The sequence below is a fragment of the Pleuronectes platessa genome, chromosome 16, assembly GCF_947347685.1.
Source record: "Pleuronectes platessa chromosome 16, fPlePla1.1, whole genome shotgun sequence".
NCBI lineage: Eukaryota > Metazoa > Chordata > Actinopteri > Pleuronectiformes > Pleuronectidae > Pleuronectes > Pleuronectes platessa.
The window spans coordinates 13,043,740-13,071,093 of record NC_070641.1 but is presented as its reverse complement, the minus strand read 5'-3'; the positions used below and the strand labels follow the sequence as shown (position 1 = coordinate 13,071,093).

Genomic DNA, 27,354 nt, shown 5'->3' with positions numbered 1-27,354 from the left:
AACTAGAGACTCTAATATACTTCTGTTCTTGCTGAGTTGTGCACCGGGGCCTCCCACTTCTCTTTCTACTCTGGTTAGAGCCCGTTTGTGCTGTTCTCTGAAGGGAGTAGTTCACACCGTTTTTTTTAGCTTCTCTCACCAGCTAAACAGTTTTCATTTGAGCTAACATAACTGCACAAGGGTTTTCAAGGGTTTTCTAATCATCCATTAGTCTTCTAAGGCGATTAGGAAACAGAATTTACCATTAGAACACTGGAGTGATAGTTGCTAAAAATTGGCCTCTATACACTTATGTAGATATTTCATTAAAAACCAGACGTTTCCACCTAAAATAGTCATTTACCACATTAACATTGTAAAGAGTGTATTTCTGATTAATTTAATGTTATTTTCATTGGGAAAAAAAGTGCTTTTCTTTTAAAAAAGTGTCCCCAAACTTTTGAACGGTAGTGTACATTTTAAATCTGAGCTGAGCCACATCACAGTAACAACTGCATAATTCGGAGCATGAGAAGAAAACAGGACATTTTATATTGTAGTTGTTTTATATAATGTACTGCTGGTAAGTTTTAACTGTAGCAAACTAACCAACATAGTTTAAAATTTGTTAAAAGTTAGGAAATTGTTTCCTTATAATGTTTAGTTTCAGACGTATCGGTCTGATTTGTGATATAAGATATTAGAATATCTTTGTTATTATTATTATTATTATTATTAAAATCAGTTATACATGTACACACAGGCATAAAAGAGAAATATATATATATATATAAATAAATAAATATATCTGACAGATTTTCATATGTAATTGGCATGAAATAATTTGCAGTGGTCTAAATGTTAACGTATTGATCATCTAATGTAATCTAATATAGTATTACATCATATTTGATTATATCATGTTATATATTATATATTTTGAGTAGAGTGATAATATACAGGCTATGTAACACTGTCTGACTCATGAATGTACCCCCCCCCCAACACACACACTCACACACACACATACACAATCTACCAAGGGACTGTGTTTGTGAGAGAGAGAAAGAGAGAGAGAGAGAGAGAGAGAGAGAGAGAGAGAGAGAGAGAGAGAGAGAGAGAGAGAGAGAGAGAGCTTAGGTATGAGTGTGTTGGCAGAACAATATATGTCTCTGTGCCTCAGCTCTAAATGCACTTCATTGGCTCAGTGGACAAGCGAGCAGAGCCGCCGAGCAGAGCTGGACTGAACCGCAGGAGGAACGTCCTTCTTATCAAATGAGTGGAGCAACATCACTTTTTCCATTCTTCGTGGGGTTCATTCTCACTGCGACAGGTAGGCTGCATGCGCTACCTTTATTCACCGAAACGATGGTCAACGAGCGTAGTAAAGTAGTCCCCGGAATCTATTGTGTCACGTTGTGCGTGGTAAACTGGGCTCTTTGTAAAAAATCCCCTCTGTTACATTTGCTTGTCCTCGATCAGAGCCGCATGCATCCATATGCATTAAGACACTGGGTGAACGTATAACACGTCGTATAGGTGCAGAACTTTACTTTAACCAGAGGGGAGCGGTGTCATGTGACAAGAAATAGATCCAGAGCAAAGTGGGAAAAATAAGTTTCACATAAACCCACCAGGCCATAATATAAATAATATGTTTGATGTCAGAGTTTGTACATTACTAATTAGTACTGTCAACCGTATCCCCTAGAAAACGCTAGCCTTCTAAATACGAGCATGTTACTGTAACAGTGCAGTCTGCTTATCACTGTACACCTCGAAAGGAAGCTGGAGAAATGCTTACGTTTGTTTTCTCACTGGTGGGCTATCGGGAGGATTTAGAGGAAGGGGTGACACCACATTAACTTCACACTCATCCTTAAAGATCTTGTACATCTGATATATGTTCTGTGTTGAACTCCTCATGAACTTTTAAATGTGTCTTTTTTTATATGAAGCCCATATTAAAACAATCAAAATTATCTCTGTGTTTGGGGGATTGTCATTTTAGGGAATACAGGGATACAGGGATACACAGAGAACGTATTCTGTTTTATTTCATTTTTCTCATATTATTTGTCCTTTTCACATCAATACTCTCACATGAATACTCTCACATTATACAACCCCAAATCAGACTGAGAACAGTGATTTATAAATGATCTTTGAAATGTATAACAATAAAAAAAATTATTACATTATTTGATGTTTGACTTCATGAATTGTATTGTTTTTTTCAGAATAAACACCTATTGCAATTTTGATTCTTGCAACATACTTCAAAAAAAGTTGGGACAGTAAAACATTTACCACTTTGTAATGTTGCCAATCCTTTTCACAACACTATAAAGACGTTCAGGGACTCGAGACACCAAGTAATGAAACATTTCAGGGGTCATTTTGTCCCGTTCTTGGGGCCAAATTGGGACTGCACCCAGGCCAGCTCAGCTACCCCACCCTCTTCTTCCGGCAGCCATGCCTTTGTAATGTGTGCACAATGTGGTTTTGCATTGTCTTGTTGCAATATGCATGGTCGTCTCTGGAAAAGATGTTGTCTTGAAGCCAGCAGATGCTGCTCCAAAATCTCGATGTACTTTTCGGCATTAATGGTGCCATCACAGAAGTGTAAGTTACCTTTAACAAGGGCACTGACACAACCCCAGACCGTGACAGACCCGGGCTTTTGGACTTGTTTTGCTGGTAACAGCTTGGATGGTCCTTTTCATCTTTGGTCTGGAGTACACAGCGTCCATTTCCCCCCAACAAAGACCTAAAATACTGACTCGTCTGACCACAATACATGTTTCCACTGTGTTACGGTCCATCCCAGATGCCTTCGAGTCCAGTAAAGTTGATTCTGGCACTTCCGGACACGGTTAGCATAAGGCTTCCTTTTGGCATATTCAAGTTTTAACTGGCATTTGTAGATGTAGTGCTTGACAAAGGTTTGCCAAAGTAATCTTGAGGCCCAAGTGGTTATATTGCTTAAAGATAAATGACGGTTCTTGATGCAGTTTCGTCTGAGGGATCGGAGAGCACGGTTTTGTCAGCTTAGGCTTGAGCCCTTGCTCCTTATGCACTGAAATTCCTCCAGAGTCCTTGAATCTTTTAATGATGTTATGCACCGCAGAGGATACCATATCCAAATCCCTTCCTATCCTTCTTTGAGGAACACTGTTTTTAAACATTTCAATAATTTTTGTCACACATTGGTTGGAAAACTAGCGATCCTGGGCCAATCTTTACTCCTAAAGAGCTAGGCCTTTCCTGGATGCTGCTTTGTACCAAATCATGATTACAATCACCTGTTGTCATCACCTATTTCAAACCACTTCATTTTTTAATCATTGTACTAATAATCATTGTACTAGTAATCATTGTACTAGTAAGGGCTAGTAATGAGCACTAGCCCTAAATTGCCCCCACCGGAAATTTTTTGGGAATGTGTTGCATTCCTGCCATGAATGGCAGGAATGGATGTTTATTTACAGATAAAATGAAATAGACCAGACAAAACATAACATATCTTATGTTAAAATTTAATTTAAAAATCACTGCTGTATTTTCCATACCGTCCAAACTTTTTCTGAGATTGGGGTTGTACTATATTTGATGTTTTCTGTATTATTGTGCACAGTAGTGAAAGTGAAAGTGAAGGTTTTTTCGTTTAATAATAAACGATAAACGAAATAGAATTTGTTTTCCTTTTCTAATCCTATAGTTTCTGTGAGTAGAAATATTCAATGGGGTACAGGCTAAATGTTTTCAGTTCACTGACTTTCCTGTTTAGGAAAACAAGCATTATAATGAGGAATGGTTATAATCTATTAATGATAGTGAATGCTGAAAATCCACATGGTTAAAATTGCCCGACTTAGCCAGACATTCTCCTTTTGATAAAATAACTATAGCTCTTTAAATACATTGGAATCCTTAATGGGCTTCAGTTGTTGGATAAACCTCCTTTTTATTCACCTATCGACAATATAGGAGAAGGAAAAGGTGAAATTAAATGTTCCACGTATAAAAACATAACCCACATACCTTCACTTCCATGCCTTAGGTGTGCAAGCCACTTGTCCCATTGAGCTGAGCCCCCCCAGAGTTGTGGTGAGATATGGAGACCCGGTCTCAGTGAACTGCAGCACATCAGTGCCCCAGCACGGCGGAATGGGATGGGAGGCAAAAATAGGAGGCCGCCCTCTAGAGATGGTCAACCATTCGACCTGGACTGTGGGGAAGCTGACGGAATGGACCATCTCTCCCAAATGCTTCATCAACCTTCAAAATATGCAAGTTGGTTCCCAGTGCCTCAAAAAGCTAAACATTGTTCTTTACGGTAAGTCTTTTTCTTAATCAGCACAGAGTGGACAAATGCTGTGACTGTGTTTCATACCCAGATAGCATCTGGATGTGACCCACTTCTGGCAATGATGCCGTACTTCTGGCCCAGACAAAATGGATGTGAGCCTAAAGAGGCCCAGTTGTAAAATGGCACTTGTGGCCAAAATATCCCAATAGAGGACCTTTTCTGGCAAACACCTGGCTCTATAGCCAAGGTTTAATCTGGATATGAATCCAAATAGAGATCCAAATAGCAGAAAACAAAAGTTGACAGCTGGCATTGCTATGGCTAACTTGTGGGCCAGAAGTGCCATCCTTCCAGGCAGTGTGTGGGGTTGATGACACTGTGGCAGTGGGACAGTGTGGGCCACATCTGGGCCACATCTGGGGCAAAACAATTCTACTATGTGGCTAACATCTACTTTTCCTTTAGCGTTCCCGGAAAACATCTCAATCAACTCCAGCAGTGACTCCGATGGTGTGATGAGAGAAAACGAGCAATATAACCTCACATGTCACATCCACCAGGTGGCACCTGTGGAATATCTCAATGTCACATGGTACAAAGGAGATAGACCAGTAAACAAGTCCACTTTCAACAAAACTCTCACTAAGAATCCAGTGGATAAGCTATCTGTTTACACAGTTACACCGACTAGACGGGACAATGGCGTTACATTCAGATGCGAGGCAACTATGGACCTCGGGCCAGAGGGGCCACAACTGAATGTATCATCACAAGAGATTAATATTACAGTTCACTGTAAGTATTTTTGGGTAGGTATTTACACAGTGTTTTGTTTTATAGTTGGATTTTTAAGTAAGAAAATTATATTTGTCAGCTGCAGCCCTAAATCGCACTTGGCAATAATAAAATTTTTGTTTTCTGTGTAATAGGACTGTACAGAAGTATCCTAACTGCTTTCCATCTAGTAAACAAAAGCAAAATAGTATAAATGTGATTTTGTGTGTTTTTTTGCTTCTGCACAGATGGACCAGAAGTCAAATGTTCTGACATTAACATACTCGAAGGGGAAACTTTGGAGAGTAAGTGTCCTGTGGAAGGAAATCCCACCCCCTCGGTCAGATGGATGAAAGATGGCGAGCTGATGGGCCCGAGCCGCCCTCTGACCAGGGAGAACGCAGGGCGGTACGTTGTTGAGGCCCAAGGTGCCTCCAACCTCTCAAAAAACATCCAGGTTCTGGTGATGTGTGAGTGTCACATTCAGTTTCTATGGCAAATCTACCACAATACTGCAACTCTAAATTTGTTCTATAACATTGTCTTCTTTTTTTGTAGCATTTGCACTAACTAAGTTGTGGTTTTGTTGTTTAAAGATGTCATATATAACAATTATTCACGTAAACGTCAAAAATACAACCAGGGCTATGTTATCTATTTTGTTGACTTGTGTGGTTACATATGCAAATACAATATGTTTTATTTTGCTTTCAGATGGACCAGAGCTGATGTGTCCAAAATCTTACACTACAATGGAGCACTCTCCTCTCAACCTGAACTGCACGGTCAAGGGCTATCCTGAACCTGAGCTAACATCGTACAAAGATGGCGGGGAGGTTGAACTTATAGGGAACCTAACAAGAAGTGACACAGGGCTGTACGTGATCAAAGCTTCAAACAATCGGTCAAGTGTCAACGTGACAGTGCAGATTAATGTCATGTGTAAGTTCAATTGAAGAACATTATGAGTGGAAGTCTTTTACACTGGTGAATTTGCTATATTTGTCAGCTGCAGCCCTAAATCGCACTTGGCAATAATACAATTTTTGTTTTCTGTGTAATAGGACTGTACAGAAGTATCCTAACTGCTTTCCATCTAGTAAACAAAAGCAAAATAGTATAAATGTGATTTTGTGTGTTTTTTTGCTTCTGCACAGATGGACCAGAAGTAAAATGTTCTGACATTAACATACTCGAAGGGGAAACTTTGGAGAGTAAGTGTCCTGTGGAAGGAAATCCCACCCCCTCGGTCAGATGGATGAAAGATGGCAAGCTGATGGGCCCGAGCCGCCCTCTGACCAGGGAGAACGCAGGGCGGTACGTTGTTGAGGCCCAAGGTGCCTCCAACCTCTCAAAAAACATCCAGGTTCTGGTGATGTGTGAGTGTCACATTCAGTTTCTATGGCAAATCTACCACAATACTGCAACTCTAAATTTGTTCTATAACATTGTCTTCTTTTTTTGTAGCATTTGCACTAACTAAGTTGTGGTTTTGTTGTTTAAAGATGTCATATATAACAATTATTCACGTAAATGTCAAAAATACAACCAGGGCTATGTTATCTATTTTGTTGACTTGTGTGGTTACATATGCAAATACAATATGTTTTATTTTGCTTTCAGATGGACCAGAGCTGATGTGTCCAAAATCTTACACTACAATGGAGCACTCTCCTCTCAACCTGAACTGCACGGTCAAGGGCTATCCTGAACCTGAGCTAACATCGTACAAAGATGGCGGGGAGGTTGAACTTATAGGGAACCTAACAAGAAGTGACACAGGGCTGTACGTGATCATAGCTTCAAACAATCGGTCAAGTGTCAACGTGACAGTGCAGATTAATGTCATGTGTAAGTTCAATTGAAGAACATTATGAGTGGAAGTCTTTTACACTGGTGAATTTGCTTTTTTTCTGATTTATCTGGATTGAACTGTCCGCAGACCCTCCCTCACCAATAGTTGAGCTTGAAGACTCTGAAGTTGAGAATGGTTCTTATGCGTTCCTGAAGTGCTCCTCCAAGGGAAACCCACGGCCAACATATATCTGGAATTATTTCCGTGCCCCCAATGTGATGGAGGAAAATGAAGACGGAGACTCCCGTCTGGTCATCCACAATGCCACTGGGTACAACACGGGCTCCTACACGTGTCTCGCCTCCAATAAGGGAGGACATGTCTCTAAAACAGCCAGACTCACTGTGAAAGGTAAGGTCAATATAACATAGTGACCATATAAACGAAAAGGCCTGATGCACTCACTGAATTATCTTAACAACTGTGAGAAGTACTTTTACGGACATTCCAGACCATCTTGGGTTTCTGGATTGGAGGGGAGCAACAGTATTGAGGTCCCACTGATATACACTCTTGACCAATCAGGAGACAGTCTCAGCTGTCAATCATGAGCATCAAATAACCAATTGGAACCAAACTCACTGACAAATGTTGACCTTGAACGTACATCAGTGGGATATCATCCACCTAAAATGACCAAAAAGATGAAAAATTAACTTTGTACTTGCACCTTTTATTTTGGTCCATGTCCCATGCATCTGTCATATAGTCCTCTGCATTACCGCCACCTGGTGGACTGAGGGGGGGGGGGGACAGCTTTGTAGACATCAGTTTTTTCACATCAGCATATTAATTTAAATAGTGGATAAGCCAGCAAACACTGGTCCACAGGAACATTTTAGTTCCTTGGAAAAATTTCCTGGAACCAATGCTGCATTAACATCAAACGTGATGGGAATTCTCGTGTGATTCAAACCGAGGGATCATTTTTTGTTCCTTTGCGAGGGTGTTTCCTCATCAGTAAGTCTGGACCAGGGTCCAAACCAAGGTTCAAATCTGTGTTACCATGTATACAGTTGATGTATGTCCTGGCTATTGCATTTGCCAACTTTTATGTAGTGCGAAGAAAAAAAGTAATCTTTCCGTTTGAATGGAGAAAATCAGAGATGAAGACTACAGCTAATCTAAAAGAGCCGACAACCTACTGAGTGAGGACATTTTGGCCAGTCCTCACTGACCAATTTCAATAGGATGTTTCAGGGTTAAGATTAATATTGATATTGAGATTAATATTAAGATTCCTATATTGTCCGATAATCATGCACACACAAGGTCTACATGCAATGTGGAAATTGACCCTCTGCTTTTAACCCTTATGTGTGAACACAGTACTGGGTTGAGGTTGCGATAGAAGCGCAATGCTCAGAACGAGCACAGGGATTGTGGGTGTTAACAAAAACAACTTCCGTAGCGATGTTAATAAGGTTTACATTTTTTTAGGAGAAACACTTTAATATAAATTCTAAATTAAAAAGACACCAGGTCAACGAGGCTGAGGGAGTTTCCCTTTTTAATAAAAATTCCTTGGGTCTCCACGGTCTTACCCCGGTTGTTTAATTAAAAAGGGTAAGGTATTAATTAACATTAATAAATGGGCCAACATAAAATTTTTAAAGGGGTGGTTCACCTAAAAATGAAAATTCACTCATTATCTACTCACCAATATGCCAATGTAGGGGTGAGTGAAGTGTTTGAGTCCACAAAACACTTGTGGAGTTTCAGGGGTAAACAGTGTTGCAGCCAAATCTAATACAATTGAAATAACTGGGGACCACTTCTTCAAACATAAAAAAAACAAACATGAAATGCCTCCATTCTGCAGCAGTTACTGCAGCACTAACTAGGAGAAGGATAAAAGAACATTTAGGCTTAAAACAATGTGTAAATGACCCCGTTACTGGGCTTCTTTTTTACATTCAAAGAATTGGTCACCAGTTACTTCAATTGTACTAGATTTGGCTGCAACACTGTTTACCCCTGAAACACCAAACGTGTTTTGTGGACTCAAATACTTCAACCACCCCTCTCCGATGGAGGGGTGAGTGAATTTTCATTTCTGGGTGAACTACCCCTTTAAATAAAAATCTAAAATTAAAAAGACACCAGGTCAGCGAGGCGAAGGGAGTTAACTTTCTAATAAAAATTCCTTCAGTCTCCACGGCCTCCCCCTGGTTGTTTAATCAAACAGGGTGGTATGCTATGACAGATTACCGTAATTAATACATTTAATCAACATTAATAGACGGACCGATATAAAACTTATTTAAAGAAAGAAAAAACGTGTGTGTGTGTGTGTGTGGGGAGGGGGGGGCGGCAAAGGTTTAGTGAGAGGAATTAATCAGGTCAGTTAAAGCACAATTCTCATATATACTATACATATCTTGTGGTTAGGTTAGGGTTAGGCCTTTAGTAAGGTGTGTGTGTGTGTGTGTGTGTGTGTGTGTGTGTGTGTGTGTGTGTGTGTGTGTGTGTGTGTGTGTGTGTGTGTGTGTGTGTGCGTGTTGCTGGAGGGGGGAGGGGTTTCCTGCCCGGTGGTGATGCAGGACCGGGGGCAGGCTCAGACCGAGCAGTGAGAGCATGCAGCCATAATAACTTCTTAGCTTCGTAGCTTTCCCCCTAAAAAAAAGCTCCACAAGTCCCCGCTGGCTGTTCTGCTGCAGGAGTCAGTGAAACGGAAGCAGTAAACAAAGCTCCTCTTATTTCTCCCAATGCCGGATCTAAACTCGTTTCGTCTGCTTCCAGTGGTTTTGACAGTAGAGCTGCTGCTGTCGCTTTCTAACGGGACAGACCCGAGTAAGTTGAGCAGATCTTTGTGTTTTCTACTCGGAAATGGCTCGATTAGTTTTTAAAGAAAAAAGAGCCGGGATTGTGTAGCCCGAGCTAACTCCAGGCTTCCCAGTGCTGTTTAAAAATAAAGAGGAGACTGGAAAGTCTGGATGTAATGAGTCATATCCTTGGTATAGGTTGCCTGTGCTTTAAATGGGAACAAAAGACAATAATACTGAGTGTGTCAGCACTAGTGGAAAAGCAGTAACATTACTACATTTATAGTATCTGTGTATCTGAATAAAAGCATTTTGAAATTTTAGCCTTGTTTTACCTCCAGCTGTTTAATGTACCGTATTTACTCCTACAGCTTTTATTTTGGCTTTTGGTTTTGCTATTTGGGAAGTTTGACTGTTTATTTGTGTTTTGTTGGTGTCACAGACATTTTTTGTTATTTTCTGTCCCTACCTCAATGTATTTCCCAGTTATAAATATAAGTTATTGAATGAATGGTTAATAAGAATGTACTCTTCTGTAGGGAAGTCTCAAGTCTCCTCCCACACCCTAATGATTATACATGTCTACATCAGTTGAATTGATAATTATCACAATCAATGTCAAATTATACTTCTGTCTAAATTTGAAGAGGTTTTTTTTTTGCTTCTAAGTGAAGTTTGTGGTTTTAAATACTTTGTTTTTAGCGGAGAATGACAAACCCCTGGATAAACAGCAAATCTGAGGTTGATCAATTATGCGTTATACCTCCTCACTGTGCTCACAGAATATATTGATATATACTGGACGCTTATATTAATATTGTGTTATTAACAAAGCCCTAGTTGTATGTTTAATTCATGGGAATTAGTAATATGATTCATTTAACTACGATATGAATTCTACAACAAGCTCCAGGAGAAAGAATGCTCGGCAGCAAGTGCAGTTTCCTAAGGGAGGGATCATTTCCTTCCTTAGATCCCCCTCAACACACACACATACATTTGCCTTCATTGTTTTACAACTATGTGGCTTTTCAACCCCATTCAACCTCAGCCCTGGACGTGGAAATGTTGGGTCACGATAATGGATGTGTATTCACTTGGGCTGGAATAACATTTTTTATCACCTCTCCCTCTCGCTCTACGCTCCTCAGATGCCAAGCCGGAATGCCCTATCGAAATTACTCCACACAGGATGGTGATACCATACCGGGGACTGACCAAGACCGCAGCGTGCAAACCGACATCCGCCGACGCAGGAAATGTCAATGAGACATACTGGGAAGTGCACGGGATTAAGTTTTACAAAGACAAGTGGAGCCCTGAGACCGGTGAAGACTGGGACCCGAGGCCTGTTTGTACCATTACGTTTCGAGGATTAGGACCATGCCAAAAAGCTGTAAACTTCACTCTCTACAGTATGTCTGAATAACTTTTTTTTGTCCTTTCACTGTCATTGCCTTTAAATCCTCATTTAATCCTGATTTTTGTTTCACTCCACTGTATTTTGCGTTGTTAGAAACCCCAGGCAGCGTCTCCATCCGCCCTGTCCATAACGGGACCTCAGTGGTGGAGGGCAGTGAGCTCCAGCTGCAGTGTGACGTGATCAGTGCGGCTCCTGCACGGAGCCTCACTGTGCGCTGGTATCAAGGAAATGAAACCCTCCAACCACTTATCAGAGGTGGGTTATCTCTGTTTACACATGCTCTGCCTTATCTGTGAGGTCAAGGAAGTGTAACCAGTGCTAGTCTCACAGTTATTTCAAAGCAGATGACGCTGATGACATTAAATAATAATCACCCAACCTTGATTAAAAGGGACTGTTTTAAAAGACAAGTTGAAGCTTATGTTCACAAATAGAATGACTGCAGATCAGTTACTTTAACAACGTAACGCATTATCCACTTATTATGCAGGTGTTGCTCTGTAAACAACCGACATAATTAGGAAAATCCGATTGTCATAGATTGTGAGAGAAGTTAATTGAAGGGATAATGTGCTTGTGAGCAGTCTGATGTGGCTTCAGCATATAACAAGGACAAGAAATGCAATCACGTGCCCACTTTCCTAGTCGCTGTTTGATTGGGTTCTGGACGGCCTCCTCAGCTGGCACTCTTCCCAGGGTCTCGCTGATTGGTTTGTGGCCAACGTCCTAATATCAACACTGACCATCGCATAATGATTTATTCTTTTTTTATTTATTCGTAAAATACAGTTCATTAACACATACATTACCACATTATTTCAGTCACACCTGACTCTTTCCGCTTTCTTTCTCCCTCTCTCTTGCGCTCGCACACTCTCTCACACACACTCACACACACACACACTCATTACCATTGGCATCGGACATATCTGTAAACTCATGCTGGGTTTTATAAAACATCATTTGGTCTTTGCAATTTAACACTGTCCACTTGTGATGGAATCTCTCAGGACGATTGTTAACACCAGGTTTGAAGAGGGCGTTGTTTTTAAAGTAGTGCGTTCCAGAAGGGACTCTGCATGTGTATGTGAGTCTGACAGTGTGATGTAATTGACAAATCAAGACACATTGGTATATGTCGACAGGGCAGACAGTGAAGTCCCAATAAAGTCATGCTTCGCTGTCATGATCTCTAACACTGACTGTAAAATGGAAGGAAATTGTGATCTGGTGCAGTGCAATTTAGAAAGTAGGGACGAAAACACCTGCTACTTTTGTCTTCTTAACTTTAACGTTCATTTGTCCATCAGGCCCAATGCGGGTGGCTAGCTGTCTGTTTGAGAACGGAACAAAGTGTGACATCAGTGTGGTCAGGTCCCCGGTAGATGTGTCGTACACCATCAACATCACTTTGGACAGAAAGCACAACGGAGTGGAGTTCAGATGTGAGGCTCAGATGGACCTGGGACCCGAGGGACCGCAGCCTCCTCCGAGCATGAGGTCCGAGCCGCTCAACATCACCGTCCACTGTGAGTTTACATTTGCTGCTCAGATGTCGCAGTTAAGATGGAAGTGATGACAGGTGTTTTATCTCCTCAGGCCACTTCATCATTGAAAAATGACAGTGTGTAGTTGCACGTCTGTGAAACATGCTACGTACCAGGGATGTTCACCATCTTGTCCTATAGACTAAAATCATTTTTGGTCATCGCCTTTACCTCACAACGCTCTACTTGCCTCTGTGTCTCAACAGATAAGCCTGCCATCAACACCACAAAGCTTCCAAAGAAGATCCCAGTGTTCAGAGGTTACCCTGAGGAGCTGGTCTGTGAAGCTGATGGTCACCCACGTCCAAACATCAAGTGGATTAGCAAAAACAAAGTGCCCCGATTGCCCAATGCCACGCTCACTGTGTCTGAAGCAGGCCTCTACAACTGTACCGCGACCAATGAAATTGAATCCACCTTCTATGTGGTCGAAGTGATTTTAAAGGGTAACAATTAAAACTCCATTCTTTACTTTTTGGTAGAAGCTATGCACCTCTTCCCACACCAATCTAGTGCAGCTTTTAGACATGCACTGAATTCCGAATCGTCTCCTGACATTTTCCAGAGGTTCTGTCAGTAGCTGCAGATATTTTCCAGAGTCTCTCCTGCCAGCCTACTTGTAAAAAACTCTAGATAATGTCCAAGTGAGCCCATGTGAGAATACAGCAGGAGATCGTCCGGAGGATTCACCGGGAGCGAGTGACGGGTTGAGGACGTTTCTAACATGCATAAAACACAAATTAGAACAGAACAAAAACAATACAAATATCTAAGATAAGTGGAATAGGGTTGGAAGCCAACATTTTTCGATCAATTCTGTGTTATACCTCCTTCAGAAATCAGGAGTTACAAACATGTACAAATGAGTAACTTCACTTTCAATTTTCCTTTGTGACCAAATTACATTAAGATTACATAAAAAATATAGATGATAGATGCTCTAGTGAAAAGTTAGTCAACAGAAAAATGTGAGCTGAACTATAACCAGTAAATAAAACCGTGCTCTTGACAGCATTCATTTATACAAATTAAGTTTGCCTAGCACATGGAAAAACCCATTCAAAGAGGATTTATTTCAAATTTGTAGCGTTTGATTTGTCAGTGATGGTTGTGTCAAAGACAGAAAGAAAAGGCAGAAGTGGCAGGAGTTGTAGGTTTGGGTACGTTTTGTTGAAAATATCGTGCATCTTGTGTTCTATTATCAAGTTGTTAATAAATAATCACTCCCATTTTTTTCAGTAATGATAAAAATGGTTGACCATGGTTGAAAGTGCATGCTAAAGGGCATATACATATTTGTTTAATAGACAATGAGAAACAGCTGCAAACCCAGGAATACAAAAATGAATTAATGCATGTCAGACAGAGAGAGCAGATTATTTGGACTTGTAAAACATTAACATGTTGCGCATGTGATTGCTGTCGTTGCAGAGGACTACCTGCCCCTCATAGCTGGATTCGTGGCGGTCACCGTCGTTGCAATCTCCATCGTCTTCCTCTTCATCTACTCGATCTACTACAAGAACACCAGGATGCGTCGCTACAGCCTCAAAAACCCCCGACTCAGCACCCACAACGGTAACGTCGCCCACAACGGCTGGGACATGCAGTTTCCAATGACTAAACTGTCTTAGCGGGACGCCTGTTGATGTACAGGACAACTGACCACTCTGAATGAGCTGCATCTCGCTGCCACCAACCGTCATTGAAGGCCCGATAACAGCGACTCCCACTGCACTGTTTGGAAATCATTTTAATTCCCCCGACGTTCACATTTATTGTCCCACGTTTCATATTTTACCATTCATAGAATAATCCAATCATAAAAACCCAGCAACCTTGGCTTGAGATGTACATTTGTAATTTTACTACTGGATTCTACCTGTTTTCACTGGAAAGAAAGAACGGGAGGAGCAAGAACTTAAACATTCTCCGCCGGACTATTTCACCTTCAAGTGCACAAACTAACATGACGAAGAATGTTTTTGTTGACTTTGGTTTCGCTTCTGCTTGCTTCTTGCTTCTCTTTTCTGCCCCCTAATATTCACTCAAACGCAAATCTCAGCGTGTATGTCTTTATTTCAAAATTGTTGTTTAGAATGTGTTTGAAGAAATGCTGGCCCTGAGACTGATGTGAACGCATTAACAGGAAGTGCAATGAAGGTGTGATACTGAAGGTGTGAATAACAGACCAGCGTGGCTCTGTGCGTGGACACTGCGTTCCGACACCATTCACTGAGCCCATTGTCCCTCCGCTATTCTCTCCGTACGCGACTATGCACTTCTCTCTGTTTGTAGCCTCATCTGTGCCTGGCCCTTTGCTGTGCCACAAAGTGTCAGGCTCCGGCCACAGGGGGACAAATTGGCCTGTTCCCCACTTGTATGCCTTTGTATGAATGACTGTGGGCATTTAAATTTTTTGCCTAATGCCTATCAGAAATGTACATGTAGGATATTTTTATGTAAATGGAAAAACTTATATTTATTAATGAGAATCAGTAAAGATGGAAGACATTGCTCTTGACGGACTGCAGATAGGTATGTTGCAAGATGGAATAGATGAAGTCCTGCCTGTGACGATATGGACATGAAAACTATGTAATGTATTTGTGAATAATGCTGTAAATATTTGTGACTGGCATAAAACTGTATTTTATTATTAAAATGTGCCTTTTCAACCGAATTGCCTTAAAATTTAATGTGCACACAAATGTGTTTATTACCTCTGCTAAGGAGGTCACCTTTTAATTTGGTTTATATACGAAAGTTACACAAAAACAAGAGAACAGATTTCCAGAAAACTCAGGGGAAGGATGCGGTACAGGTCAGAGAAGAACCCATAGAAAATGTTTTGGCCTTTCCTGAACACTGCGAGATCGGGTATATTTTAACATCTTCCCCGTTTTCCAAGGGAATAATGCATGAATGAAAAAAACCACTGTAATGCTTGCTGTCATGAGCAAAGACGCAATCAGGAGGAGAATTTAAATTAGGAAACTTTATGGACTATGTTTCATATTTATCAACTATAACCAGCAAGACTTGTTTTCAATCAATGATATCAAATCATAAGAATAATAACAAACTTTATATCTAAAGCGCCTTTGAAAACCAGAGATACAAGGTGACTCATAATAAATAAATAAAATATAAGTACAATGACAAAATCTAGGAAAAGCCAGATCATTCTCAGCAATGCAAAACAACTAAATAGATAGAGGAACGTGGAAAGTATAGAATCATAACATACAAACTACTTCCCATTGGATGCAGCTGAGGCACTGACTGAATGAACAGTTGATATCAGGGGCTGCACAGAGTTCTTCACCAGTGAATCCCCATGAGCACAGATATGTGACTATATATGTGACTTAAGACAAGGACACATTGATCAGGACATTCCTTATGCGACCGTCTGTGACCGTTTTACAGGGAACACACCTCCTCTTCCTGATCCGCTTCCCTTGGACCGATTCCTCCCCTGTCATTGATACGTTTATTAGATGCTGCCTTCCGGGCCCGTAGGAAATATGCCAACTACAGACATTTCTCAACAAGTATTTAAGATAACTGGGTTGTTGTTTTTTGGGGCAACTTACACAATCTTCTTGCAGTAATTTATTTGACAACATGGGAAGATTACAGGTTAGGTCCTATTGATTTTCTCACATAACTCTCGATAAGATAGCGGACGTTATTACTTCAAACCACTAGTTTTGAGTCCACCCTAAAAAAAATGAACTCGGCTGCCACTGCCTACTGACCAGGATAAACCCGAGCGCAACAGAAATGTCCGAAGAACCTGTAAACGCACCGTGATACTTTTACTTTCGGGACTTTCTAATCCCCTCAGGTGAAAGGAAACATTTGTGACCTCTGTGCGAAGGATTGAAGAAACACGCGAGTGTTTATTTACTGAATTCAGTCGTGAGGGTGTCGAGGACTAAACAATGATGTGGCTGCTCGTGTTCGTCGGTTCTTTGGCGAGTGCAGGTAAACGTTTGGTCTTGTTTAATTTCCTTACAGGCTATTTACATGTACGTAACAAACGTAGTTTAGGCCAGATCGTGACTTAAGAGCGTTAACTCTGCAGGCTGGCCTACGCCCATTGTGCGTGTGTTTAATGACGCGGATTTCTTGCGATCGCATTTTGCTCGCTCGTCTCCGGGAACACGAATCTGATCCACTGGACGTGTCCGTAGAACAGATGTTGTTGTTGACTCATCTCGTGGATTTTATAACTTACTTTATTTCACCAAACTTTAGTGCAGTATCTCATCCATGACTCCCAATGTCTGGTGAACAGGGCAGCAGCGTGGGGTACATGGAGTGGTAGTCATTAACAAGGGGGAGGGGGGAGGGCTTCTTGTTTTTCTCCATAGATAGATAGATATATTAATAAATAGGTAGATAGATAGATAGACATATTAATAAATAGGTAAATAGATAGACATATTAATAAATAGGTAGATAGATAGATATATAGAAAATGCATTGATCCTGAAGGAAATTTAAGAAATAGCTAATAAAGTGTACAGTGTTCCCAATGTCTGTTTAATCATCCTGTCCCTGAAGTTCCATTCTATACAAAATACCGATTTGTACATGGCTGCTTGCAGTTTTCAACATGATCCATCCTGTGTGCTTCTAGGAACGCTCGTGAGTGCCAAATGTCCAACTGAGATCAGCCCCAAAAGCGTTGTGGTGGAATACGGACACTCGTTCTCTGTCAACTGCAGCTCATCATCCAACGAGATAACTGGGATGGGCTGGGAGTCTAAACTAAATGGCATACCGTTAACAGAAAGGGTCACCGTTCTTACCTTAGTGATCCCGTCTGTTAGTCTGTGGAAACTGTCTCCACAGTGCTACGTCAATCTCAATGATAATACTCAGTGCACAGAACGCCTGCCAGTCACCGTGTACAGTAAGTCTTACTTCGTCGTCGTTTAACACAAACTGATATTTTTGGATGGTACTAAGCTCTTGTTAAACATTTTTCCTTTTTTTTTTTACAGAAATGCCAGACAGTGTGTCCATGCCACAGCCAAGTCCATCGGGTTCTATGGCGGAGGGCGAAAAGCGTCGCCTGAGGTGTGATGTTACCAATGTTGCACCAGCCAGAAACCTCTCTGTACTTTTTCACAAAGGAAATAAGATAGTCTCCACTAATACATTTAGTGTTGCCAGCCTGGAGCCAGTCAATGTATCAGCAGTTTATGATCTGATCGCCCATAAGGATGATAACGGGGCTCGGATCTGGTGTGAAGCCAAACTTAACTTCTTGACACCAGGACTACAAAATACCTCAAAGCTTTCAGCGCCACAAGAAGTCATCGTACAGTGTGAGTTCTTTGCACCTTCACAGAATATTTGGCGTGTTGTGCCTCTCTCAGAAGGTATTTTTTTAAATATCTCGTTATTTTATCTCTTCATGTCTGAATCTTAATTTCATGTGCCTCCTCAGACCCACCAACCTTCGACCAGCCTGAAAATGAGACGCTGGAAGTTCCAGCTGTTGATAAAATTATTTTAAATTGCAGCGCGACAGGACACCCAGCCCCGGTGTACAGTTGGCATTCCCCACCACCCGTACGACAGACGGACATGAATCCAAATAAGAATCAACTCATCCTAACCCGGTCCCATCAGTTTCCAGGGCCCTACAGCTGCACAGCATCTAACCCCAAGGGCACCACGACCAAATACTTCACCTTAGTCGAGGCTCCAAGTAAGTCATGCCATTTCTCACTTTGTTTTACCCGGTCATTGTCTTGCAGTAACGAAATCTTTCTATAAATCCCTCATGCTGTTGTTCTCCATCAGGTAGCCGCGCTGGAACCACGGCTGGGATTTTAATAGCTGTTTTCTTTGTTTTAATTTTCATCATGAGCGGTGTGGTTTATCAGAAACAGAGAAAATCTGAACAAGTCTGAACAAGAGAGAGAGGGAGAGAGAGAGACAGAATGTAATAAAAAGAAACACTCCCATCTCCCACAGGGAATCGAACAACCTTTGCGGCCATAGTCGGAGCGCTTGGGTTGCTGGGAGTCGTCCTCTTCCTTACTGGTCTGTATTTTGTGAAAGCCGATGGCACATGTTCCCTCAACAAAGGCAGCTACCAACCTACCTCATCAGGACCAGTATGAGGCTCACTTTTTGTGAAAATTTTGCATGGCTTCGCAAAATCAAATCAAATTTATACTTTTTATTGTTTTGGTGAACATGCTTCTTAAAGATCTATGGGTTTGGTGTCCTATGCATGCTCAGTTCCTGGAAAGCTGCTTTTGCATTACCGCCGTAGCTTTAAGATGACATAATCCTATCAGCTGTCTGCAAAGCTCCACTAATCAATATTGTTGCATTAACAAAAGGGTATACGGGTCATTGATGTGTGAGTTGTAATGCCTTGTAATAACCTGGTGTACATGCAGCAGGTCAGTAATCAAGATCTTTCCCTGATGCCTATTTTGGAAGCATGACTAACTTCCTCGAAATGTTGCCTTGTGAGTCTGTTGTTACATTGTCTATCTAATATCTTTCTTTTTGAGAAATGTGTTTTTGTGCCTGTGTCGGATACACAGTTTCAATACAATGGAAACTTCTCACACTACTTTGTTGTAGCTACATGTGAGTCTGACTTCGTCTGTAATTGTTCCTCCATTTTGTTCACCGCTGGGCCTGAAATCGTTCTCCTGCACATGTCAAAATCTGGACTGTAACAAGGGTGCATGTAAACACTGACTGAATCAAATCCTTGTTGCACTCAGGAGAAGGAACATGCAACTCTTTTATTTTTGTGCTTGTTTAGGTTCATTTTTGGAGTTTTATGTCGGATTAACTGAAATATTTGGTCCTTGTCTGTACTGTTGCACGTTTGTTTTTGAATTCATAATTTCTTTATTCTTTAAAGAATCTCCATTTGTTTTTAAAAAATCCAACCAGATGAGAACACAAAAATGACTTTAAACACTTAAACAACAATGCTGGGCCAGTGGGTGTTGGACATCAACCATCCTTTCAACATTGCGAGCATGCTCAGTGAGCTGCGTTCCAATTAGCAGTGAGTAATGCAGACACCTTTGAAGGCCAGTAATGCTAAATGTAGCTACTGATTTGCAATTAGACGTAGCAAGTGGTAACAAAACGTCCTGCGGAGGATCTCCGGGGAATCGGGTCCAGACTTTCTCAACTGTTTTCCATTCACACAACACAGCGGGAGACCTTATACCAGGGGGCTAAGCAGAGAATGTCCGGAGGAACTCCAGAGGCTCTCACTCTGACATTTGCTTTACACACACACGTCCTCCAGAGGATCTCCACCAGAGTTCTGTGCATGTCTGACAGCAGCTTTAGAGAAAGTGGTATATAGCCGCCATGGTTATTGTTGATACTGGCATACACTAATAAACACTAATACACTAACCAACAGTAGATATGCAAAAAATGAGCTCTGACATCCTTGTTCCCGAAACACACAGTTTTACACGTACACACAAAAACCTGACTATTTGAAAATCTGTACTTTGGAAGGTGTTTTGGAAAAATCTCTGTTTTAGACAGTGACATAAACGCTATTTGCTTGTGGACAAAACCCAGAGGAATACATTCACTTTGTAAAATATCCACATTAATGTGGACAGAGTCTCGCTCTTAGCTGCACTGACCAGCAGTAACAGAGAGTTATGATAGACCCACTTCTGTTACCACTGAAGCACAAAATGACAAAGATGGCAACTATTATGATGATTAGTATGAACTTGAAAATGGACTGCACATTGGTACTAAAACAGAGCTAAAAGAAGAATATATATTGCAATATTACTATATATATGTTCAGGAAAGTGGGTGTGTCAGCCTAGTGCAAGGTTCTTCTGCCCCTGTGTTATAAGACCACGGCCAAATGGATGGTTTTATCCACTCAGGTACATTTTGTTCCTTTTTTTAAAAAACTGAATACTTACCACAACTACACTACAGTAATTGCTCAATGGTGCTTTAAATAACATATTTCTATTTTTGTAATTACTGTATTCAGTTTCGGTTTGCGCATTTTATTCTCTGTAAATTTGTATTACCATGTGATTTTCATTTTTTTTTAAAAATATATATATATACAATGGTACAGCTCTAGAATGTTGAAATATATTTGCACTGAGATTGTTCGTGCCATTTCTTTTTTTTACAATATCATACATGATGCTTTATTGAAATTGAAATTATGAGCCACTAGATCCTGAAGTCTGTCTGATGTACGAGTAAAGATACTTGAAAAAAATGCCAAAGGCTGGTTTTCGTTTGTCAACCTCATTGTTGTTATTTTTGTTCTGGTTGTGAACATGCGGTATCGTCATGCGTAAGATAAAACAAGCTGCTCCGTCAGGGACATCCTTTGGCAGAATACTGATTGAGGCGAAGTCAAACCAGTGTAGCTCTTGACTATTTTGTTTCCCTGCCACCTTTTGTCAAACCGAGTCTCCCCCCCCCCTTCTCTCTCTCTCTCTCTCTCTCTCATTCAATCTGGCTTGCATTATACAGTGCTGAGGCTGCCATACTAATTAGCACTGAACAAAGTGAATGTAAAGGAGAGTGTTTGTTATCCTGCACTCGGTTGCCAGCATAAACCTATTTTTTTTCTTTTCTGAAACCATGTTCTTTATGTTCAGCTGCTGTCATTCCCACTGAAGCTGTTGCCAGAAAGCACTGTTTGTGTATGCACTGCGTTGCTATAACAACCTGGCAGGGGATATCAGCTCAATCTGTCATGGGAGAAAAAAAGTTTTATCGCAAACACACATTTCTGTCGAGCCTGAGAAGAGGGAACAAGCATGTACTGTAATCTGTAAATCAAGATTCCCAGCTGTGCTCTCCAGAAATATACCGAAGGGCGTCCGGTTACTTGCTCACTTTCGCTTGCAGCTGATATTCAGCACAGCATTCTGGTCACAGTGTGAGTCTTGCAGAGCTTCATGCTGCACAACACCAGTGCCTCCTGCCTGCTGGGATCTCACAAGGCTCAGGAGCAACAGGAGACAAGCATGCGTGCAAAACTGAAAACAGACTTTGGTCCACACAGCCAGACACGGTTTGAAAACAGAGGGATAAGACATAAGTGGTCAGAAAGCTGACCATAGCCACACCTTAGACTGGCATGTAGAGAGAAAAACAAGAAATATCAAAGCTTTGACTCAGTATAATCAATAAAAAAAAGGTTAGATCAGGTTAATGTGGTTTTGTTGACACAAACAATCACACCAGAGATTAAAGAGGAGTGGATGTTTTTGTGACTTTAACTTGATCATAGCATAAAATAAGACAAAGAAGTTATAATCTATAATTGTAATTTAATATAATTATGATGGGATGAGATGTTTCTTCATTAGTCCCACAGCAGGGAAGTTTGACGTGTTACAGCAACAAAGGGGACAGTCAAGATTGGACATCAGTTAAGTCTAATAATGATAAGTAATGCAATACTTAGAAATGTAAGCAAATATTAAAAAAACTGATATACACAGTATGGGAATGTATACAGTGAAACGGTTTATACATTAGCCACAGAATTGCACAGAGGGAAGGGATTGTTGCAGTTATATTCAATAATCATGTATTAAGAGATGAGTTAAAATTGTCAACTATCCATTAAATGCAACATATTTTGCTCTGTAATGTACCAGACACTGAAAATAGAGAATGTATATACGTATTAATCTTACTTTGGTGTTATTGTACTATATGTTCAAACCCCTCCTGTTGACACAGATGCTGTGGTGTTTGTGGATCTACACTTTTGCTGCTATAATGTTTATGAGATCACTACGTACACATGATCGAGCTGAGTGTTTTTCTAGAGGCCGCTGCCACCTGTTAAATTTCCCTCTTTTCCCTTTTGCCCCCCACCCACAAAGTCAGCTGGGACGACTGGGGCCCTTTTGTTTCCAGCACAGCTCCCTGCAGAGTTGCCAAGCTCAGTTCAAGTTTTCTTTTTCCGCTCACCCCTTTTTTAATCGACGGCTCGGTGCAGAGAATAACATGGGAAGCAACTTTGTGCGATGGATTCTGACGCTTTGCATGTTTTGCTCAGGTAAGACGTCGAAGCCAATTTGTTTTTACTTCACTCATTTGAATTGAAGATGATGTTTGGTGCAGTAGTTGTATTGAAAATAGGAAAACAATGACCTCTAGTTGGTGATGGTAACAAACCTCAGTGCTACAGAAAGTTAAAGCACTGCTTTATTTTTAATGTAAAAAGCTGAATCTCCTTATAATCCTCAGTAATTAGCTTAATGTTGAAAAAGATCTTTACATCCTATTAATATGATTAATAGTGTTTTGGTGGTAACACGATATTCTATAACAGTTGACAGTCAAATAAAATTATATTGTAAATATGCATGTGCATGTTGCCGTGTACAGCCTCCTGTTGTTGAACCTTAAGTAGGTTTACATAGTGTAGGTTACATTTTGTTTTCTTGACATAGAATCACTCACTGTCACACTCATGTGTATTTCACATATTTCATGATTTCTTTTGTGTTGTAAAGACTTACATAATAGGTGCATATAGGCAGCCTATTTGTCACGATGAATTGAAAGTATTCGGTGGTGTAGGAGAAGGTACTGAGACCTTTTACATGACTAAAAATACAATTACATAGACAAAAACTTTTTAAAGTACTTTTTTTAAAGTACTTTTTTCTAGTAAAGGTCAGCACTTGCTTTTAAATATACTTTGGTATAGAAGCATTTAAAGTTGTAGAGTTTAGCCTATTCCTTAGTGCAGTTGACTCTGCCTATTTTGTTTAATACTGAATAATACAGACTCTGTCATATTAGTAAATAATGCTACAGATAATGAGACTCACCTGAAAGCATTCATATAAATGATTGAAAGGGGAGCCTATTCTTAATTTTGATAATTGATCTGATTGGATTTGTGGATTAACCCTCTCATTATTGATAATAGGCTACTTGTGTGAAAATGTAAGAATATTAATCGAGTGTAAATACAGATGTATGCTGATACATTTAGCGGAGTAAAAGTGAAAAGTAGCTGTAAATATATGAACAAAGTAAAGTACAAATACATGATTGTACTGCCTTACGTCCCTCTAGTGGTGTAACTGCTGCTGTTTGTCTCAGTGTCAGGTGAAGGCTGCTCCCTCATCCTGAAGCCCTCCAGGGTCGTGGTGGGCTTCGGGGAGCCGGTGACGGTGAGCTGTGAGGCCGCCCGCCCAGTGCGTGTCCTGGGGTGGGAGTCCACCATCAGCGCCTCGCACACCCAGCAGGACCTTTCCATCCAGTGGAAGGTAGACAGTCTCATCGACTGGATAGAGGAGCCCATCTGCTATGGGGTGTTTTTCACAGCTCCCAGACAGTGTGAGGAGAAACTCAACCTCGTCCTCTACAGTGAGTCACCCCTTCCTTTAATTGTGTAGTAAAAAATTATAACTTTATTTGCTCATCAATTTTAAAATAGGGTTTTACAAAGTGCTTTGACCGACAAAGCAGACACAGGATGCTCAGGGGTAATCTAATGCTGCAAGCTGCCTCAAATGGGGTGAGCATGATGTTTTTGCCGAAACCAAGGCGAATTAGTTCTAAACCAAACAAGAAGCCAACTTAGAGAAGCCAGGATTGGAGTGCTTTGATGTCATCTAGCTGGCGGTAAACTCATACAAACCTGTGTGACCGCCCTGAACTCTGTGTTGTCCTTCATACAGAAACCCCGGATCGTGTTTCCATCCGGCCTGTGAACCATACGGGCCCCATGGTGGAGGGAAAGGAGTACCAGCTGCTCTGCGAGGTTCAAAATGTTGCTCCTGTTCAGTATCTGAACCTGAGGTGGTACAGAGGGCAGAGTGAAGTGTATAACCATTCCTTCGCTGACCTCACATCCTCCTCGCCTGTCCAAGTGTCCTCCATCCTCGTCGTCACGCCGACCAGAGCCGAGAACGGAGCGCAGTACAGGTGTGTGGCAGAGCTGGAGCTCGGACCAGAGGGACCACAACCCCCTCCCACTGTGGCCTCCGAGCCTCTCAATGCCTCTGTGTACTGTGAGTCACGAAGCCTTCCCCCAATCTTAAAAATACTTTTCTTATGTTTTACAAGCGCCCTGGTGCATCTAATCCCTGTGATCTCCTCTCTAGTTCCCCCAACGTTCCTCAGTCCTGAACCAGAAGTGCTGGAGCTCACATTGGGCGCAGAAATCTCCTTAAACTGCACTGCCACAGGAAATCCCGCCCCGGTGTACAGCTGGCAGTCCTCCCATCCTACGCAGGAGAGGACGGAGGACGAGGCAGTTCTTACCTTTTCCTCACTGGTCCCAGGGACCTACATCTGCACCGCCTCCAATGCACTGGGCAAGAAGAGCAAGCAGTTCATTGTCAAGGCCAAGACCAAAGGTAGAGGGGAACTCTGATGAGAACTTATGTGCAAGTCGTCTCGGCTCTCTGAGTCCTAACCTGCATTTTCTTTTCCTTTCACTCAGGCGTTTGAAACGAGTGATCTTCAAATGGGATCGCAGGACCACATTGGACATACAAGGGGATTTTACTGTTGCTGCTTTGGAGACAGGAATGACAATGCGTTAATATAACTCAACAGATATTTATGAGGATCTTGCTTTCATCCAGAATCAGATCTCATAAAGAGAAAGACCAGAATATACTATATTCCCCATTTACTATCTCAGTATTTTAACATGAATTTATTTTCATCTTCAGTCTACTCTTAATGCCCTCCATGTGATATCCTGTATCTAATGTATATTTTTGCTTCACTTATTTGCCCAATAATAGCATTATCATGTAACACTAAATATTAGCAACACATAATATAGCACTTATGACTACATTACTGTTAATGTATGCTTGTAAATGAAATACTGCCACTTTAATACTCAATGTTAAAGATATGTACTGTAAATATGAACGGTTTCTTAATTTGCTTATCTTTATGAATAAAATTTAAATAAAAAAATCACATTATTTATTTTCATTTATTAGTGTTGACATTGTGAAAGTAGTATTTTACTGCTTACTGCTACTGACTTATATGACTTAAAATTATAAAACAAATAAACAAACACAGCAATGCGAGGGGGGGGGGGGGGGCTGTCTCCATAGTAAAGCGGAATTGTTTCTCAAAAATAAATAAACATATGGATGATTTGGATCAAAAACCATAAATATTTTGCTCATCAACCAACCAAATCAATGCCATTTATTCTGATTTTTAAGCTGATCACACTCTTTAATATTACCAACACTGCACAAATAATACCTTTACATGTATCCCAATTACAACTGTATAAAATGACCCAAGTATACATGATATATATGGTATACAACATAACATATATATAATACTTATATTTTATAATGAAATTATAATGATAATATAATACAATTCCTAAGATGATATTACACAACTTGAAAGGCAACAGAAATGACTATGAATAATAATATGACACCTGAATTTTAAAAAGTTTTAACATTATGAAAGGTTGCAATTTGTTTCCATAGAATCCTGTCGGGTGACCGTCTATCTATAAACCACCAGATGTCGCTGTTGCGCTTCCTTTAGACATGATATCATTGGCTAACGACGTGTCACCTGATTAGAAAGTCACCTCCCGGTAGGAAGTGATGTGAGCGGCTAACGCTAGCTTATAGACCTTTAATCATCGAGAACCTGGCTGCGTTATAACTTTATAACTAAATCTCCTGAAGGGACAGAAGTGGGGGTGAGTGAGTCTTTAGCCCAGTGTGTGTGTGTTTGTTATCACCGGTGCACAACTTTCTGAAAAAATGCGTTTTCTTTCAGCCATGCCTCAGAAAGATCCGTGTCAAAAGCAAGCATGTGAGATTCAAAAGTGTTTACAAGGTATACAACACACACACACACACACACACACACACACACACACACACACACACACACACACACTTGAGTGCCATGACCTGTTGTCAACATTGTCCTCTGCTCGATGTTTACCCTCCTCCTGCAGCCAACAAGTATGTGGAGAGCATGTGTGAGGACGTGATCCGGGAGATGCGGCGCTGCTGCGAGACTCAGGCCAGAATCTCCATCTGCTGCTCCGGGTTCAGGGAGTCTCAACCCCTGGAGGAGAAGAGAAGTCACACGTAGATGCCTTCTAACCATGTCACAAAGTGGCACTGTATCTGTGTTGCACTCATTCAGCCACTGTTTAAGGTGCCATCAGGGCTGAATGATATAGGTGAATGCACAGGTGACATTATTTTTGACATGTCATTGCAGAAATACACTGGAGCTTAGATCAGCCAAAGTATGAGTGCAATCTATATTAATGTTATAATTTACCTTAGTGTTGTTTAATAATGTCGCACCTCTCCGGCACGGTCCCAGCAAAGAGTTGAACAACATGACACCAGCTGTCCAATGTAGTATTTATTTATTAAAGGGAAGTTTGAATGAGCTTTGTGCAGCGTCTTTATTTCATCGCACACACCCACATCAAATGTGAGGGAGGCTTGTTTGTGCACGTCACCACTGAGCTACACAGTAATAAAGAACCTTTAACTTGTTAAAGGCCTGACACACACCCATGACAAACCCACACAGGTTATTTTTAGGTTGGATTAGCTCATAGGACCCGTGGGCTTCACCTACAAATATTGGACTCCTCTCGAAGCTGAACAGGTATGTGTGAATCG

General features: G+C 41.0%; 2 protein-coding genes across 2 annotated transcripts; both read left to right on the top strand.

The window, feature by feature from the left end:
* Window positions 1–1,100: 1,100 nt before the first annotated feature.
* icam3 (intercellular adhesion molecule 3) lies at window positions 1,101–25,488 on the top strand. The gene is made up of 23 exons (XM_053444203.1): window positions 1,101–1,312; window positions 4,043–4,318; window positions 4,757–5,086; window positions 5,314–5,535; window positions 5,780–6,007; window positions 6,223–6,444; window positions 6,689–6,916; window positions 7,008–7,271; window positions 10,837–11,100; window positions 11,202–11,363; window positions 12,419–12,637; window positions 12,862–13,101; window positions 14,087–14,282; window positions 16,962–16,975; window positions 17,307–17,582; window positions 17,674–18,000; window positions 18,123–18,386; window positions 18,656–18,798; window positions 19,240–19,285; window positions 23,798–24,064; window positions 24,379–24,711; window positions 24,805–25,059; window positions 25,146–25,488. Exons 1-23 carry the CDS (start codon window positions 1,255–1,257, stop codon window positions 25,151–25,153), a joined length of 4,842 nt encoding a protein of 1,613 aa, XP_053300178.1. The 5' UTR covers window positions 1,101–1,254; the 3' UTR covers window positions 25,154–25,488.
* Window positions 25,489–26,265: 777 nt separating this feature from the next.
* cmc4 (C-x(9)-C motif containing 4 homolog (S. cerevisiae)) lies at window positions 26,266–27,116 on the top strand. Its single transcript, XM_053443333.1, has 3 exons — window positions 26,266–26,402; window positions 26,483–26,542; window positions 26,667–27,116. Exons 2-3 carry the CDS (start codon window positions 26,485–26,487, stop codon window positions 26,804–26,806), a joined length of 198 nt encoding a protein of 65 aa, XP_053299308.1. The 5' UTR covers window positions 26,266–26,402; window positions 26,483–26,484; the 3' UTR covers window positions 26,807–27,116.
* The last annotated feature ends 238 nt before the right edge of the window (window positions 27,117–27,354 follow it).